General features: G+C 40.6%; 2 protein-coding genes across 4 annotated transcripts; one reads left to right on the top strand and one right to left on the bottom strand.

Annotated features, from left to right (window-relative positions):
* Positions 1-373: 373 nt before the first annotated feature.
* SLC7A6OS (solute carrier family 7 member 6 opposite strand) lies at positions 374-4613 on the bottom strand. Of its 2 annotated transcripts, none has more exons than XM_063167819.1 (5): positions 4297-4613; positions 3143-3520; positions 2582-2782; positions 1582-1705; positions 374-1106 (listed from the first exon to the last, which is right to left on the bottom strand). In XM_063167819.1, the coding sequence occupies exons 1-5, from the start codon at positions 4588-4590 to the stop codon at positions 985-987; spliced, it is 1119 nt and encodes a 372-aa protein (XP_063023889.1). In that variant the 5' UTR covers positions 4591-4613; the 3' UTR covers positions 374-984. The 2 variants fall into 2 exon arrangements, with proteins under 2 accessions (XP_063023889.1, XP_063023890.1); XM_063167820.1 differs by having other exon boundaries at positions 2582-2779.
* Positions 4530-18354, top strand: PRMT7 (protein arginine methyltransferase 7). 2 transcript variants are annotated; one of them, XM_063167818.1, is made up of 18 exons: positions 4530-4619; positions 5115-5290; positions 6046-6082; positions 7355-7504; positions 8058-8166; positions 8858-8970; positions 10182-10423; positions 10582-10759; positions 11840-11967; positions 12763-12922; positions 13339-13422; positions 14426-14473; positions 14693-14782; positions 15380-15541; positions 15659-15733; positions 16142-16302; positions 17486-17582; positions 18136-18354. In XM_063167818.1, the coding sequence occupies exons 2-18, from the start codon at positions 5196-5198 to the stop codon at positions 18289-18291; spliced, it is 2085 nt and encodes a 694-aa protein (XP_063023888.1). In that variant the 5' UTR covers positions 4530-4619; positions 5115-5195; the 3' UTR covers positions 18292-18354. The 2 variants fall into 2 exon arrangements, with proteins under 2 accessions (XP_063023888.1, XP_063023887.1); XM_063167817.1 differs by lacking the exon at positions 4530-4619 and adding an exon at positions 4753-4872.
* The last annotated feature ends 414 nt before the right edge of the window (positions 18355-18768 follow it).

The following is an 18768-nucleotide window of genomic DNA, read 5'->3' as shown; positions in this document are numbered from 1 at the left end:
AAAGTGTAGAGAAGCGAGTGCCGCGCACAGCCTGTGCCGGGGGTCAGTGCGTGCTGTGGGCCGGAGCTGTGCTGCTGCCGTGCCCGCGGCTGTCCCAGCGCGGGAGGAGCCGCCGTGCCCTCGGTGAGCGGCAGCGGACGGCGCTGCCCGGGCCGGGCTACTGTGCAGGGCAGCACAGCCAGAGCGGAGCCCCGAAAGGCCGCGAGGAGCAGCCAGAGAGAGCCGCTGCTTCGCAAACCGCTCCAGGAGCACCGGCTGTGGTTTTTGAGGACTGTATTTGGTCGCGGAAAATAAAATCTTTTGCGTTTTGATAATTTGGCTTTTCGATTGATCATTTATAACACACCTGTTATGAATATGAACAAGGCCAAACTTTCTCTGGAAAAAGAGGTTCTCATTTATTAAAATAGCTACAAGGAATGGAATACCTAGGATAAACCCAAGCACCCACACAGTGAGCCAAAAACGCTACCCACAAATGCACTGGGTTCTCCCCCAAAAGCAACTTTCCAAAAAGAAGAACCCCAACCCAACTAAACTGCCCCCATTTATAGACCCCTTCGAGTCCAGGATTGCTCCATTACGGATATGCATGGTGATTGGTCAATTTCCAGGCTCCTCATTCATCTTTAACGCCGTTCATTCTGGACCAATCATTTCTGCAGGGCTTTGAATGATTGGTCAGATCTTCCATCCAATCCCTCTTTGACCTTGCCTTGCCCTGCCGGACCTCCGTTCCACCAAATCCTGGACCCTTATAGAACATTCTCATAACCCCCCAAACTCTTAACATAATACAATTAATATAACGTAATATATACAATATAATTTAACTCTACCCTAATTTAACATAACTTATCTTTTACCTATAACACACCCATCTGTTTAATGTCCACCAGCTGAAGCTGGCTGCTCAGATAGTACATTCTCCTACAGCAGCAAATGTTCACCCTCAGTGTGCATTTCATCTCCAAAACTAGGCTGTTAGTCAGAACCCAAATCTTCAATCTGATCGTATCCAAATTCCTTCAAAACCTCCTCTCGATACTTGTCCCATGTTCTTCTTCTGTAACATTGGTCCTCATCACTGAAGCTCTCTTCAGAATCTGCAGAGAAAGCATCAACACTTCTAGATTATCCCTTCTTTTTACTTAAAAAATAAGATTAATCAGACTAGTTTAAGCTTCTTGAGAAACTAACGAAGTCTGATTAACTTCTGTATGAGCAGGGGTTTGAACTGTGCTTGAAGGACTCTGGGGTAGAGACTTCAGAAGGCAGAGGCAGTGTTTCACAAGCATGTGGACCCAAGTCACGGATTCCTTCTGTAAGCAAGCAAACCTTTGCAATTCCAGCAGCCTCAATTTGAGGCTCAAAATTTCTCAATTTTGTCTTTTCACAAGCACTAATTTCTCTTCTAGTTCCAAGAAAGATAATCCTTCTCTACAAGCATTTCACCATTTTAAGAGCAGAATCCTACCCCAGCAGTGCTCAGTTAAGTTGCTTTTTTAGGGATAGCATGTAAAAAAGAGGGGATGTATACATGCACAGCAGGAAAGCAAACAGCATTTATGACAGGTGTACCTTTGTCTCCATCTTCCTCAGGCAAGAATTCATCTTCCTCAGGATAATCATTACGCCAGTTATTTTCATCATTTTCATCATCTTCATCATCATACACTTCCTCTGGACCAGGATCATCATTTACCTGCATGGCAACACAAAACACAATGCTGAGTGTCTGTGCTTATAGTGAATGTTAAGTGAATTTTCATCCAGCTGTGCAATACTGTACAGACCAGAAAGAGCCAGGAAATACTTACTGATGGCCAGCAGAAGTAATTCTGCAGTGACACAGGGCACACTGCAGGAGAATTTGGAGTTGTTACTGCATTCACCAGCACACTTCAAATCTGCTTGAGGTGAAAAATCAGTGAAGTCCCACATGTATGTGTTCCACTCCAGCACTTCAATGCTAATGTCTAGCTTAATCCTACTCACTTCAGCAGTAGTATAATAGATCAGGGAAGACAGAAAATAATTTCAGGCTCCCAATATACAAATCTGTTAATCACAGGAACTATACAACACAAGACTAAACCTTAGATTAAACTTCCTAACTCCACAGTCACTGAAGAAGTATTATGAAAAAATCTCTGATATGAAGATTAAAGTCAAGTCCTCAAAGAGTGTAAAAGTTGTGTGTTTCCCCCTTGCTTTTGTTTTCATTCAGTCCTATTTACAATGCCATTTTAATGGCTGCCTCCTAACTGCAAGCAAGACATAAATGATGCAATTCTCCTGTGCCAAAATGGAATTGTCAGTTTGAAACCAGAGAGATTCTTCTCATGACCTGAGCACCATCCCTTCCATTTTGTCATATGATGTCCTGGGATCAGGAGTAACCTGCAGGAACATGGGACTGGCAGTTACAAAAGGCCTCACACAAGAAGTCACTGAGCATACATGTAGTGTCTGCCTGAAAGGACCTTTCTTAGCATGGCAGCTTCCAAGAGCAGAATTTTAAACATCTCTTATTTGATGTCTTTCTAATTGAGAAAGATTGTTTTTTCCACACTCTTACCCATTCATATTCTTCTCTGTAGGGCTGTACAGAAAGGATATTTTCAATCCAGTCAGGGGCTGATGTTTCCTTATAGTAGATGTCATAAACATACTCATCCTCTTTGTGACCGTGTTGTTCTTTACCATCTTCAGAAATGTTTAAACGCTCACGGATCATCTCTACTGCATTGCAGAGAATTGCATCTGGATTGGTCTTCTCCTGAGAAAAAATGAAAAAACGTTTCCACTAAATTCATGCAAAGTCTCATTTACAGCCAACAGTTTTCAGATGAAAAGAGAACTTATCCATCAGACCAGGGCAAAGGAAAATAGGGTGGAACAAGCCCTTCCTTAAGCAGCAGCTCTGCACACTGTCTGCTTGAACATTAGTGCACTCAGGATCCTCATGAAACATTGCAACTTGCTCCTTTAATAGGAGCTTTAACTAGGTGCACTAGTTAAAGCTCCTATTAAATAGTGGAATACTTAGAGTGCAATAAAACTGCCACAGCAGTCTGCCCACATGTGCCACTCAACAGCCATACCAAAGCACTTCAAGTAGCCCAGGTTCATAGCTGACCTGTGGGTTTGCAGTGGTTACACTGGAATCTCCCACTGTCTCCTCTTCTTGTATAATATCAAACAGCTGGAATTTCCCACAGCAGTCTGAACTTTTATCCACAGTGCCGCTCTCCTCTGGTGAAGCATCCTGCAGTGCTTCAGAGTCCAACCTGTCCCCGTGGGGCACAGCCTGTCCGTCTGCGGCAGGTGCAGCTGTGTGGGCACAGTGGGGCCGGTGGCTGGAAATGACCCGGTACCGCTTCTCCTTCCTTTCCGCCTGCCTGGCACAGCGCAGCTCCTGAAGGATTTGCTGGGTGCTTCCCAAAGGGGGCCGCAGGCTCTGAGCTGCCTTGTCCCGTGTGATGGCATCTTTAACGTATTTCTGAACTGGTTCGTTCTGGAGGAAAGGAACAAAGAGGAGGAGGAATGTAATGAAAACATCAATATAGCAAGTCATATGCCTTCCTGGAAGGGATGAAGAACTGCAATACCAGTAATCCTAACGTTCAAGTAACTTCTACTATGACTTTAAGCAACATAATCATAATATTCTCTTGTTATGAGGGGAGAAAAGCCCAATATCTAGAAGTCCTAAGACTATTTCAATTTGATTTTTAAACAACTTTGTGGTACAAAATAGCTCTCCAAAGAAAAACACATGCCTTTGGAAGACTGCAGCAGACCTAAATTTAGGGCACAATATCCTTTACTTAACTTTATCCTAAGAAGACCATTTCCCTATTCTTACTCAATAGAAAAGGCTGGATGGAGGCTGTTATCCCTGTAGGGCGGAGCTTCAGCATCTCTCTAGGCAGAAATTCAAGCTCTACTTATTGACTGTTGTGTAGCTTCCAAGTGAGGAAGAGTGTAGAAAAGTGCAGAGAAGCGAGTGCTGCGCACAGCCTGTGCCGGGGGTCAGTGCGTGCTGTGGGCCGGAGCTGTGCTCCTGCCGCGCCCGCGGCTGTCCCAGCGCGGGAGGAGCCGCCGTGCCCTCGGTGAGCGGCAGCGGACGGCGCTGCCCGGGCCGGGCTACTGTGCAGGGCAGCACAGCCAGAGCGGAGCCCCGAAAGGCCGCGAGGAGCAGCCAGAGAGAGCCGCTGCTTCGCAAACCGCTCCAGGAGCACCGGCCCAATCCGCCCGGCCCATTCCGCCCGGCCCGGCCCGACCCCGTACCTTGGAGGACACGGTCGCCGCGAGCTTGAAGAGGTTGTTCTCCACGGGCTCGGCCCGGCGCCGCTTGCAGGCCAGGAGCAGCGCCTCGGCCGGCTCGGAGCCGCCGCGCTTCCGCCGCACACGCAGCACGGCCGCGCCCGCCATGGTGACTGCGAGAGAGGGCGGAGCGCCCGCACAGCGCCGGCCCCGCGGCCCGGGCTCAGCGGCGGCGGGGAGTGACGGCGAGTGCGGGACAGGGACACGAGCGGCGCTCGGGGCGGATACACGCGGTGTCCGGGCAGGCACACGCGGCATCCGGGGCGGGCACACCCACGGGGTTCAAGGTGGGCACACGCGGCGTGTGGGAGCTGCCGGCCTGGGGCTCTGAGGAGGGACGAGCCCGCGGCTTCTCGGGCCCGCTGCGCTGGTTCCGGGCTGGGGATGGCGGGGAGCGCTCCGGCCGTGCCCTATCGCAGCTCGTTCCTGAGGCGGGGAAGGGCCGGGCCTGTGCCGGTTCCCCCTTGGGGACTCCGGGAAGAGGGGCCGCCGCCGGCCTGATCACTGAAGGGATGTTCTTCCATGAGGATTTACTGCTGTGTTGGTTTCTTTCCTGCATTGTGTTCTCAGGGGTTACACCTGGATGATCTTCAGGGTCCCCTTCCAGTGCAGGGCTAGGTGATATATTTTAGCTTAAAACGTCCTTAGGAAAAAAGCATGAAGCGGTCACCAGTACTTCTGGCTAAAACAGATGTAGTGGGGGAAATGTACAAGAGCTAAAGCGATACTTGTGTTTACTAAAAGTTTTATGCTTTGTTTGTTTTTGTTTTTTTTTTTCACAGCCAGCATTTGGTGTATTCTGTTGAAGTGAAAGCAAAGCTGCACACAATACATAAATAATACAATACGGCTTGAGATTGATCATGAAGACATTCTGTGGAAGAGCCAATCCAACCACTGGCTCGATGGAGTGGCTGGAAGAGGGTGAGGACTATGACTACCACCAGGAGATTGCAAGGTATGCTTGGAAAAGTGGCTTGTTCTATTAAAGGCCGCTGAAAAATGGGCAAATCCAACATTTTTTTACGGGCAGTTTGGGGGTCTGTCTTTGTAGAAGTTCCAAGGGCATGAGGTGAACAGACTGTAGAATAGTCTAAATGTCAGTAACTGTGCCCAGTGGCATACAGAGGAGAACTGTCAGCGTAAAATGTTGTAAACCATTCTCCAAGTAGTTTCCTTCTAACTTTTCAAATATGTTTTCTGTCCAGCTCATCCTGATACTGACAGTGTCTGAGCTGGGACAAAATGCATTTACCAAATTGCTTTTAAATGGCAGTGCAACATGTAACTGCTGGTTGTCTGTTCTTGTTGTAGCTTTTTAAGAGCTTGGTGTAATAGCCAGCGAAAGTGAGAAGATATATTTTGGGGTATTTTTGAGTAGTGGAACTCATGAAGAAATGGGAACCAAAGAGGTTTAAGTCTCAGTGTCTTTCATTGCTGTGTATGACTCTATGTGTGTCTCAGGTGCTACTTCACAGCTGTTTGTCCCTACATCTGTCTGTCCCTTGGGTCCATTGCTGTGGAGAGGATTTGTGCCAGCGATTCATGAGTTGATTTTTATGCTGATGGCCAGATCACAGAAATTACACTATCCCTTAGATTAGAGAAACACTTTAGGTCTTCACAGAGTGTGTCAGTTTGTACATTTGTGGGGCACAGGGACCAGTTGCTTTGCAGAATGGAGTATTTAAACTGGAATATCTTTTATTGCAGGTCACGCTATGCAGATATGCTTCATGATAAGGACAGAGTAAGTACAGAACCAAAACCCTTTTGAATGGAGAGAAAAGAGCCATTGCATTTCTCTTGAATAGCTGTCACTGAAAAATAAAATGATCACATTTTTGTACTCTCTAAGGTACCAGACCTGCTCTTAAATCAACAAATGCCTTCTTACATCTGACTTTACTGTTCTGTTGTTTACTGCAGAACATTTTTATATTCAGTAGCCAGTTTTGCTCTTCTGTGTTTGACATTTTTGACAGAGCGCTCATTAGATGAAATTTCAAAGGTTGTAAAAGTGGAGCTGGGCTTCTAAGTTTTTATAGGAGTATATGTAAGTTTGTTCTTCTGTGGTATTTCTACCATATGTACAGGCATGATGAAGTCTGGAGTGAATAGTTCAAATGTTCATTTTCCTCTAGCCATTAAGTCAGCCTTCCATCAATAACATTTTGAAAGATTTTTTTGGTGCCTCCACAATGAATATTGATTTCATATTGAATTAAAACTTGTCAGTGGGATAAGGCATTTAATAAACTTTGTAGAGGCAGCAGGTTGTGTGTGAGTGATAAAAACAGCTATTGGAATTATATGTATCAAAGTTGTTGACTAGAATTGTTGAGAAGGGGGTCCAGCAGACCTTCCAAATGTATAATGTTCAAAGGTTGTGTATTCCTTGGAAAGGCTTGATAAATCATTTGGAAAGGAATATCTTACAGTAGGTTGTTATAAAGAAGATATAACCATATAAATCTGTATCTTGTGGCTGACAGCATTTATTTTCTTCCTGTTGTTGATGCTTATAGCTCTGTTTAATGGCCTGTAACTAAAACCCAGGATTTACACAGGTTTAATTCTCATGTGTGAACTTTTTTGAGTAAATGAAGAGAGGAATCTAAACAAGATACTTCAGCTCTTGGATTGCCATAGGGAGAATATGACTATTTGAGTGGTTCTGCAGGGGAAAATTAATCAGAAAACCTGTATTATCTCCCATGGATCTGATTATTATTTACTTGGGAAAATATATGACATTTGGAAATCATATATATGTTATGAATAGCTGATTGACCAATAGTAATATGAACATTGTGATAAATATTAATGTACTTTAAATGGGCTGGTTCTGTCAGTTACACTTGTTACTGCTGAAAATGGCTTTGGTGTGACTGCTTGGCATGAGGAGTGTCTGTAGGACTTTTTCTGATTATAAACTCACAGTCAAAGAGTGCAAGATTTCTGCACAAAAATTAAAAACATAAATGGATAAAAGGTTGCTGATTTTTTTTCTTTTCCACAGAATGTGAAATACTACCAAGGTATTCATGCTGCAGTGAGCAGAGTAAAGGAGAGAGGTGAGAAAGCAATTGTGCTGGACATAGGGACTGGCACAGGACTCCTGTCCATGATGGCAGCTTCAGCTGGGGCAGATTTCTGCTATGCCATTGAGGTGAGTGTTTGTTAGGGGTTGCACATATTCAACATGTTCTTTGGGATGCTCTTATTTTCAGGTTGTGTACTATCTCTGTTATTTTTGCTCTGAATGAAACAGAAGTTCTGTTCACAATTACACTGTTAATACAAGCAGGTTTTTGGCATCCTTCAGTGAGTATTTCAGTGCTGGGTGTTTTGGTTTCATTGACATAGTGGCTTGAGCACATGTAAGTCTTTAGGGGCTTCTGTTGATGCATGTATAGGTATCTTTATTTTTACAAAGAAATGAATTTGTTTAATGTAAATGCTACAGTATTAATGTGTATTCTTGTGTTTCAAAAGTTAAATTGGAGTAGCATTTGGAGGCAGCCAATAACTAACAGTGAAGCTCTGAATTTTTCAAGTGAGGCTCATTGCCTTGTTTCATGGTAATGAACTTCAAACATAGGAAAAGATAAGAATATGTTAATTTTTTCAGAATTAAATATATTGCATTTTGTGTAGATGCCCTTCCATTTTTGAAAGCTGACTTGAAGGGAACCATTTTGTTGCACTCTCGCTGTTCACAGGTGTTCAAGCCCATGGCTAATGCTGCTGTGAAGATAGTGGAGAAAAATGGTTTTTCTGACAAGATCAAAGTAATCAACAAGCATTCCACTGAAGTCACAGTTGGCCCAGGTGAGAAAAGTAGGCTAGGCTTAAAAAAATCGGCAAGTACCTGAAAACCATGAAGGAAAAGTTATTATTACTGTTATTTCTTATACCTTTTTTTGATTAAAACAAGTGTATTGAGTGCACTGAGGGAGCTGGGATGCGTTCAACTTGGAGAAGAGGAGGCTTAGGCAAACCCTCATCTCTACAGCTGAAAGGAGTTATTGGGTGAGAAAGGTGAGGGTTGGCCTCTTCTCCCAGGTGACAGGATGACAGGAAATGGCCTCAAGTGGTGCCAGGGAAGGTTTAGATTGGAGATTAGGAAAATTTCACAGGAGGGGTGTTAAAGCATCAAAAAGACTGCCTAGGGAAAAAGGGTAGAGTCAGCATCCCTGGAAGTGCTCAAAAACATGTGGATATGGCACATGGGGACATGGGTTAGTGGTGGACATGGTGATGGTGCTGGGTTAGTGGTTGGACTTTAGATCTTAAAGGTCTTCTCCAACCTTAAGGGTTCAGTGATACTTTACATTCTAGAAAGTAACACTGGAAATCTACTTTGGAAGAAAGTGTTCTGGTAATATTTCAGTAACCATTTGTATTTCAAATGGAAAATCATTTCCAGTCTTCCGCAGACTCTTTAGCAGGAATAAGCTTTTAATTACTTGTGTATTCAGGTAAAAGATTTAACATTTCAATGTTAATTTGTATCTTTCAGATGGAGATATGCAGTGTCGAGCAAACATCCTTGTAACAGAATTATTTGATACAGAGCTGATTGGAGAAGGAGCTTTACCAACCTATGAGCATGCACACAAATATCTTGTACAGGTAAGAAAATATAGGGAGTGTGTCACATCTATCACTAGAGAAATTTTTCTGCCTTTTTTTGAAGTAGGATAGAGATTATACAGAACTTAGGCTTCTGTATCTCTTGGTAAATACACCATCAGCTCTGCTAGTTTCTTATTCAGTCAATAATTTACTAGATTCATTCCTAGAATAAAGCTATTTGAGTTCATATTGTAAATCACAGGCTCTGAAAGTACACCTAGTTGCTTTGTGTTGAAACCAATAACTTACTGGTTAACAAATGTCTTTCAGAAAGGCATCCAGTTCTGATTTGAAGCTCTCCTTAATAATAACTTTGTCCCAAGATATTTTTAAAAATTACGCTAAATTTGATGAGCCTTACTTCCCAGGCATTGATACATTTTTGGTTGGATATTTTTTCTATTGTGATTTTACTACTCCATGTGCATTTTGCATGTGAAAATATTTTAACAGTGTATTTAAATAACATCCCTTTTTTTGGACTTATAATCTATGGGTATAATTTTGGAGCTTTCTCTTTTACATTTTCTAATATTTTCCCTTCATTAAAATGTGGATGGCAGAACTTTGTTTAGGTTTCCAAGTTTCCATTCATGAGTTTAGAAGACACCATATAAAGACAGTAACACTCCATAACTTTGTACTGCTTTCTATATAGAACTCTTAATTGCAATTAGTCTTTTTTCTGTTAATGCATTGTTTTTGAACTTCATGGTTCGCTCTTAGTGCTTAGTGGGATTTTAGGACAACTTGTATGTTTTCCACTCTTTAAACATGGATAAAAGTTGTCCTTGCATAAATATTTAAACCATTATTTTTCTTATTTTCTCATTACAATCAGTAACTCTCTTTTACTGTTGATAGCTTAGTAATTTTCTGTCCTGAGAAGCTCAAGCTAGATCTCTTATTTCAGAACAATAAAGGAAATGCAATTTTAACTGAGGCTAGTCAACTGATAATATTGCATGATTAATGAAGTAATCTGGCCTTGCTGAAGCACACTGAACAGGACAGATATGTGTATTCTGTTTCACAGAGAGCCAAATTGCTCTAATGTTACAAAAGTCTCTAAAATAACTTGTATTTTAGATTTCAAAGCTCCCAGTCCAACTTTTCTTTAAATGGGATTGAATTTCAGTTGATTTATCTCACTTATGTCAATAAGTGAAACTTGTTGAATGTGTTTACCCTTTGTTTTGAATACTCAGGAAGGATGTGAGGCAGTGCCTCACAGGGCAACAGTCTATGTCCAGTTAGTGGAATCCAGAAGAATGTGGTCCTGGAAGAAACTCTTTCCTGTTCATGTTGAAGCAGAGGATGGTGAAAAAATACTTGTTCCACCTTCAGAAATGGAGAACTGTCCAGGTCTTCCTTCTGTTTGTGATATCCAGCTGAACCAGATGCCTTCAGGTGACTTCAGTACCCTTAGTGATGTGGTGAAAATGTTCAGGTAAGGAAGATATTGTTTTGTTCAAAGCAAAGTTATCCTCTTATGCCTTTCATATAAGCTGTGTACTGAGCTTAAGAAACTGATGAGAATTTCTGAAGAATTCATTTTACAATTTCCTTTCTAATATTTCTTTTTACAATTTTCATGCTTCCCTGCAGTGTGGATTTCAGTAAGCCAGTACAGAGTGCTTCTACCTGCTATAGAGTGCAGCTGGAGGCTGTGAAATCTGGCAAGGCACAAATTGTACTTTCCTGGTGGGATATTGACATGGACCCCTCTGGGATGATAAATTGCTCAATGGCTCCCTACTGGGTAAAACCCACTTCTGCTTTGCAGGTAAAATACTGAGCCTTCAGATACCATTGTCAGATGACTGAGCAATCCTTTGGAGTACTGGGGGATTTAAGCAGCTCTGCCTTAAATTGCTTAGGAACTTTGCTAGTATTTAATGTATTGGAAGATGCTAAATAAGCAAATTGTAGAAATTTTAGCTATGGTATATGCACATTTGAGGTTTTCTTTAATGGTAAACATTAAACAGTGATCTTTTTTGTAAAACTTAAAGACTGAAGCTGTTCTTCCAGATATCGTTAATTCTTTTATGTTCAAGAAATAAAAATGTCCATATCTTTTTCCTTAACTAGTCTCTGTCCCTGGTTAAAATGTTAGTCTGTGCTTTGCTTCCTTGCAGTTCTTCTATTAAATTTCCAAGTAAGTTTTATGTTCATGGTAGTATATTTATACTTTCATTAAAACAAAAGAGGCTGATGTAGGAAAGTGCTGGATTGTTATGGATAATTACAGAAATACTATCACTATTAAGTCAGATTGCTGTGTTTTTTGTGAGTGAATTTACCAGTAGGATGAACTTTGTCAAAAGGAAGTTCAAAGGACAAAATTATTGTCTACACTTAGCATGTTTGAGAATAAAATTTGAAATTATCAATTTGGAGGTGTTCAGCTTAGACTGATTGATCAGCATAGGATATTTGCAGTGCAAAAACCAGCTTTTTGAAACACATAGTAGTTGTGCTGTGATCAGAGTGACACTAAGTGACAATTCTGGGTGCATGAGGCTGTCAGCAGTTCAGGTTTCTAACACAAGTTAACCATGGAGGGTAAACAGCATTAATAAATGCAAAGTAATTTTGGGTTGTTTTTCATTTGGTTGCAGTAGAAGCTTGGCCAGTGAGCAAGCCAATGGTCTTGGATTTATTCTGTTGCAAGAAATCAATATTATTCAATGTGTGATATTGGTCTTTATTCAGCCTTGCTAAATTGAACAAGATTCTTTAAATTAATCATGCATTTTCAAAATTGTACCCATTCTTCCTAATTGATTTCCTGCTATTTGTTTACTTTCCATTTGCTATTTATGAGTGAGTTTCTGAGGTTTTGTGTATCAACCCTTTTCAGTGGAGGGATCACTGGATGCAGTGTGTTTATTTTCTTCCACGTGAGGAGCCAGTTCTGCAGGGTGAGAAGCTGCACCTGACTGCCTGTCGTGATGAGTACTCTGTGTGGTACAACCTGCAGAAAGCCAGGTAACAATCTGGGTGTGGAAAAGACTGCTCTCTTACTCAGGCTGCAGTATTTGCTGCACTTAAGAGCATCTCCTTTTGTAGAAATGCAAGATTAGAACCTAAAGAGTAGAAAAATATTAAAGGCTAATATGGGCAATGCACAGGTGGAAAATACACATTATGCCTAAAAACTCAGTTGGACTGCAAGGTCCTGCCTCGTACCTGGTTCCATTCTTTGAAAAGAAGCATAAAGCAATCATGGTTGGTTCCTGGAAATCGTAAAATACAGCCCAGCTGAAGTGGCATACAGGTAAGGAAGTGAAATAATTGCCATTCCATTTCCATTTTCTATTTTCCTAGTCAACACTGTCTTTTTGAGATTACTGCTTTTTGCTCAGATTAAAAAGAGCTTAATCATGTTGGTTGTCATGGCAATTGCAGCAAACATTTTTAAAACCAGTGCTGGCTTTAAAATGTCTGAATCTGATGTGCCTTTTTTACTTTGGAATCCAAAATCCAAACAAGTAACTGTTTGCTGAAAGGGCAAAGCCTAAAGTACCTAACCATCACAGTTAGTGGTGAAGTGGGGGATGGTTCTTGGTTTTGTCTTTTAAAGAAGGAGAAAATTCTTTTTGACCCCTCTTCATTTGGAAATGCAGAGTTACAGAAATGTCTCTGGAGAGCCAGGAGCTTCAAAAAAGTGACAGCAGAGTTTGTATTCATTACTGTGCATATCAGCCAAAATGCATCAATGTGCTGTTTACAAAAATGTCTTACTGATGCTGTGGTTGATACTACACTGAGTTTTTTTTCCAGAGAAGGGGAGAGCAGAGCAGATGAAGAGGAGCAGAAAGCAGATGTCTGTGTGCAGAGTCCTGTCTGTAGGTGTCGTGCCCATCTGCTGTGGAACAGGCCCCGCTTTGGGGAGCTGAACAATCAGAGCCGGACGCGCCAGTACGTCAAGTCCTTGAGGAAAGTGAGTGCTTGCTGCCTGCAGGTTCTGTTGGCTCCTCTGAGGGATGCACACCCTGGTTTGTTTATGTAATTATTTATGGAATTTGTTTGTCCCCTGCGAAGGACTTTGCTCACAAAGTGTATTTTTCTTCCATCAGCAGATGGAAGTTACAGTTTTGTCTTGAAAACTTTAGTATTAAATTTATAAATGGTAAGCAGCCATTTTTGCATGGGATTTGTAGTAGCTCTGTGTGTTTGTTAGACATAGTATTGGCAGTTGAATAAAAACATCCATTACATTTTTGAGCAAACTTTTTCAGACCTAAGCCAAAGGCATTACATGAGAATTTTTTTACAGTTATTTGGTATGAAAGTGTATAAAGTGTGGAAAGTTTTCCCTCTGCAATAAGAATAACAATGACTATTTGTTTTCTGTAGGTTCTGAAAACAGATAGCATTTGCCTTTGTATCAGTGATGGCAGTCTGCTGCCTGTGCTGGCTCATTATCTTGGAGCAAAGCAGGTACAGTACTTTGTCCTGTTTTTCAGATCTTTGCATTTTAGCTTGGTATTTTTCTCTCATGGAGTTCATTTCCAGCTCATTATTTAACTATTTCCAGTGCCTCTTCAGGGACAAGTGAGGAATAGACTCACATTGTGCTGAAGGGGTAGTTAAATTAATCTCTGGTCAAGCTGAAGTCTAGGAAGATGATAATTACCAGATTTGACATTTCCCAATTTGTAGTTTTGAGGGAAAGTGCTGTTCCTTATTCCCCACCGCTTCCTGTTTGCCATCTTGTTTCTCTGAAGAAACTCTGTGGACCTAAATGTCTGGGAGGGTATTCTTCTTTTATGTTTGCAATTCCATAATTACATTTATTACCTAGTCTGGAGTGGAAGATCTGTAAGAGCCAAGTAGGAAGCAGTAAGAATACTGGGTCTGTGTGTAGCTGAGAGCTGTCTCACACACATAAATGCCCTACTTGATGGGGGGCTCTTTAAACTAAAATCTGTTAGAGCTGAATTGAATGTCTGGGAATGTGTAATGTAATATAATCCTGAGGAATGTAGCATATTTCCTAACAATTCATCAATTTTGGATAAAAACTATTTTTTTTTCTTACTGCAAAAGGCTTCTGAGCACTTTCCAGCTGATACAGTCAGGTTATACTAAGCAGTATTTACAATTTGGCACAGTGGTGATATGCCTTCATTTGTTCATGAATAAATATGTGCTTAGGACAAATGTTTATGATGCTGTGTGGAACTTAAAAATGGAAAATAAGTATTGGCATTCTATTGAGGTTTTTTTTCTTGTATAGCCATGAAAACAGAAGTATTTAACCTGTAGTTTTGGAGGGTGTTTTGTTGTTAAAAAAAGTTCATTATAGTGGGCTCTGGAATAGATGCATGGTTCTTATAAACTGTGCTCACTAGGGCATCAAAATGTTGCTTCATTCTTCAGTTATGTATACTTTTAATTAAAAACCATAAAGCTAGTTTGACTAACTGTGTATTTTCATTAGGTGTTTACCTTAGAAAACTCTGGTGTGTCCTGTTCTGTCATAGAAAAAGTGAGTATTCCATTTTCTGCTAAAGCTGGATCTCTCCTTGCAAGGTGCGTGCAGCCTTCAAGAATAGATTTGTTTCATCCTCATGAGTTATGGCAGGCAGTTTTGTTAAAATTTCTTTTGGCTGCTGGGGTTTTTTTCCTTATTTATTTTCAATGAAATTGTTATTTTGGACTCAACTGTGACTTTTGATAAAGACAGTGTGTTACTTTTTGATTTTAGTTTTTTAAAGCAAATAATCTTGAAGATAAAATTAAAATAATAGAAGTGCGACCTGAGCTGCTGAAGCCTTCTCATTTGGAAGATAAAAAGGTATGTTACAGTTGTCCATTATACTGAATTTTAGGGGTTGGTAGGGAGCAGAAGGTAAAAATGAATTGTAACCATAATGAATTCTGTTATATCCCAATTAATCTAAAATTAAAATGGTTCACACCATGTGCCACTAAAATTAGAGACTAAAGAATGTGGGAGGGTTGTTGCTTTGTTTTTGAAGGGTCTGACTTTCCCTGCTGCATAATTGCCTCAGTAGTTAAGGCAGTTTAACTGGTTCTACAAGGCTGTAACTTTCACAGGCCACTCAAGAAGATTGCAATCTATTTGGAAGTAATAACATACTTCAGAACTTCAGAATTCTGTGACTCATTACAAAGCCTTCCAAACTCAAACTCAGTATTTTCTCACAAACTTTGTTGCAGGAAAATTCAATTTAAAATGTGGTAGCTAAACCCACAGAACAATGTCCAGTGTGCTGAATGTGCAGTGTACAACAATTAAATCCCTATGGAGCAATCTAGATGATTTCACTTAATATATTGCACTGGCAACTATTGGAAGATCTAAACAGCCTGTGTTGTGAGTTGTTGTTCTTTATTATAATGCTTTTTATCTCTTCCCTCCTTTGCCAAGATTTCTGTCCTGGTGGGAGAGCCGTTTTTCACTACAAGTTTGTTGCCATGGCATAACCTGTATTTCTGGTATGCCAGGACAGCTGTGAGCTCTCACCTTGCCAGCAATGTCACTGTCCTGCCTCAGTCTGCTTCTTTGCACATGATGATTGTGGAGTTCCAGGTGAGAGAGATACATAGCATGTGGTTTGCTGTTGAATGTCTAAGCTACAGCTAAAATTATTGCAAGACTTCCCATTTCCTTTGATAAAGCCAAACAAAAGGCTGTTGTTTCTTCCAGGATTTGTGGAGAATCCGGAGTCCCTGTGGCATCTGTGAAGGTTTTGATGTCCGGACAATGGATGATATGATTAAAGTAAGAAAATCAGTTTCACCATAAGTCTTGGCAAAACAAAAAATCAGTTTGGCTTAATCAAGCTTTTAGTGACTGTTGAATAACTTGTGTATTAGGCAGAACACCATTGTTTGAGATGCATTTTTATCAGCTTCTAGAGCTTTGTTCTAGATTAATTTGCAGGAGTATAGGCAGTTGTAGAATGGAGTTCATGGTGAGGAAAAAGAACATTTCAGTGCACTGTGTTTGAAAGTGCCCATTTCTGTTTCAGGGCTGAGGGCCCCAGTCACAGCATTTGGTTTCATGCATGTAGGACATTTTCTCCCTTATGACTAAGTGCAGTCCTGCTCTTTCGCAGCTTTATTGCTTGAATACTCTGGGTGTGCATTTCTCCTGTTTTCAGTTAATTTTATTCCTTCCTTTTTTCAGGATTCTCTGAATTTTAGGGAATCCAAGGAAGCAGAACCTCACCCACTGTGGGAATATCCCTGCAAGTCACTCTCAGAGCCCCAGGAAGTTCTGACATTTGACTTCACAAAGACTGTCCCAGACCACTGTCTCAGCACAGAGGGCTCTGTGAAGCTCTTAAGGTCAGTTTTCTCACTGCAATAAATATTTTTGTCATCATCCATTTCTTTACCTCCCAGTAAAGCTCTTTAGAGGAGTTGAGTTTAGAGATCCTTTAAGTGTATTACACTTAACTGGTGCAAATGTACTTGGCAGTTTTAATAATGTGACCTAAGATTGTGGAAGTTGCCCTGACACAAGCTTCCTGTGGATATTCATACTAGGCTATAACAATAATACAATAATGTTTGATATTATTAGATTAGATAATATACCTCTGTTTAAAAAACCAACATTTTAATAGCTCTCACCATGATTTAAATTTTAAATATATTAATTTATAGTTTAGAGAAAATAAAATATTACCTGGATTTTTTTAGTGTTTCTGTTCAGAAAAAGCTTCTACTTAGCTTGTCAAATTATTGTGTTTAATAATTAAACTTATTATGTTTAATAGTTTTAAAATTATATGCTAGTAGCTTATAATTGTTGTGTATATGTTAATAGCTTTTAATGTATATGTTATTCTTTCTTCTAACTATAATCCTGACAGTTTATATTTTGCCACATCTTCTGAGATACTTTCCACTATAACCGTGGATTGTACTTAATTCTGTTCAAACTTGAAATGCTGTAAAGAATTTAAAAATGATAAAGCTTTATTTTTTTAACTATCTAGATCTTACATAGCTCAAACACTGCTGTGTTTCTCATTCAACAAAATGAGAAAATCAAGCTTTCATAGACTGCAGAGCCATCTGTGGGGTCTCTGTGCCTTTGCAGCAGTTGTGTTTTCAGGCAGCACAGTGGCATGGCCTCTGCTTCTTGTGGAGCAGGCACTTGAAGTGGCACCATGTGTGTGGTAAATATTTCCTCTAAATTCAGAGTCAGTGGAAGCTGGGGTCTCTAAAGGAAGTTCCCAGCTTATGCTGTGTAATTCATGCCATGTTACTCAGTGCTGGTTAAGTGGCTGTGCTGCTGAGCAGATGTAGTTATGACATGTTCTCTTCCTTGCCTTTTTTTGGATTTCATATCTGCAAATACTTTAAAGTTTCTGCCCCCAATTACCAACTCAGTCAGCTGTTCAGCTTTCTTTCAAGGAAGGAAGTTGTTCATGCTTTTGCAGCTCTCAGTTAAGCACTAGTGCAGTGTTTAAGCTGCCAGGATTGTGGAAAGTGACAGTTTCTATCCTGCATCTCTCCCCAGGAAAGGCAAGAGCCATGGAGCAGTTCTGTGGATGGAATATCATCTTACTGCTGATATCTCTGTTAGTACAGGACTGATGAAACTGTCCAATGAAAAGGTATATCTTCATTTTAATTCATTATGTCAAAGTCTGTAGGATTGCAGAGGGTCTCTGCTGGCCGTGCTTGGGTTGTGTAGTACCCCTTCTCACACTGTTTGAACATTGCGTCAGCAGAATTACTAAAATTATCTGTTCATGTTTTTATGGGGAGCAGGGGTGTACCTTAAAATGGGAGAGACTGATTTGCATCCAAATGCTCCCTAGTTTGGAATCAAATTCAGAATTTAAATGGGATGCTAGGTCAAAGCAGAGTTTTTTCATACAAATAACCTCAGTTTAACAAAACCAAAAATTTGGAGAGGAAGGAGTAAGCATTTTTAGTATTCTCTCTCAGTATTCTTTGACCAAATCCATTTTTAGGTCAGTGACTTCAGTGTGTGGTGTAGCAGATGGTTTTTCAAGTTATGGGTTCCAAAGTGGAGTGGATGGCAGTGTAAATGATAACTGTTGATCATTTTGTGTTCAGCTGGGAGCAAGAACTCTGACTGCATTGTTACTGTATAATAATATTGAAGATTTTGACTTCTTTCACTTTAACTCTCTCCTTTAGGGAAACTGTGAATGGAATCCCCACTGCAAGCAAGCTGTTTATTTCTTCAGCTCTGTTATTGAATCAGAAATTCTGTCAGACCCTACTGCTGTCGAATACGCTATGAATTTTGACACGAAGACAGGAGAGATTGCCATGGATTTCAAGCTATTATAAAATTCTTTCCTCCTGCTCATATTCCTAAATTATAATAAACATACAGCGTTTCCTTTTTTTGTACAGCAGAAGTTTTCTTTCGTTGTGTTCAGAGAGCAAACTTTTCTTTAACATGCTTCTAACCTTCTTGGGTTTGTTTTCAAAATACAGTTAGTGAGGTAGAGAGGAGCCATTTCTTAGGGGCAGGAATTCTTGTCAGGAATTATATACATATATACACACATGCTTTTCATCATCTCTTCCAGGGTTTTATATAGTGCTAAGAGGTACAGAACAGTTGATTTGACAATAGCAGCTGGTTATTGCATGGCATATCATTGGATGAGACACCAGGCCTTACACTGACATTAGAGAAAAGTGAGTTAAACACTTCTATTTCTAGGCTGTGCTCTGTCACTGTAAAATGGGAAATAATCTCCAGACTGCACTAACAGAAATCCCAAGTCAAGATACATATGTATATTAGTACATGTAATA

Source organism: Melospiza melodia, chromosome 13 (genome assembly GCF_035770615.1).
Source record: "Melospiza melodia melodia isolate bMelMel2 chromosome 13, bMelMel2.pri, whole genome shotgun sequence".
Classification (NCBI taxonomy): domain Eukaryota; kingdom Metazoa; phylum Chordata; class Aves; order Passeriformes; family Passerellidae; genus Melospiza; species Melospiza melodia.
Note: the sequence above shows the minus strand (reverse complement) of the source record. Positions and strands in the feature narration are given on the sequence as shown.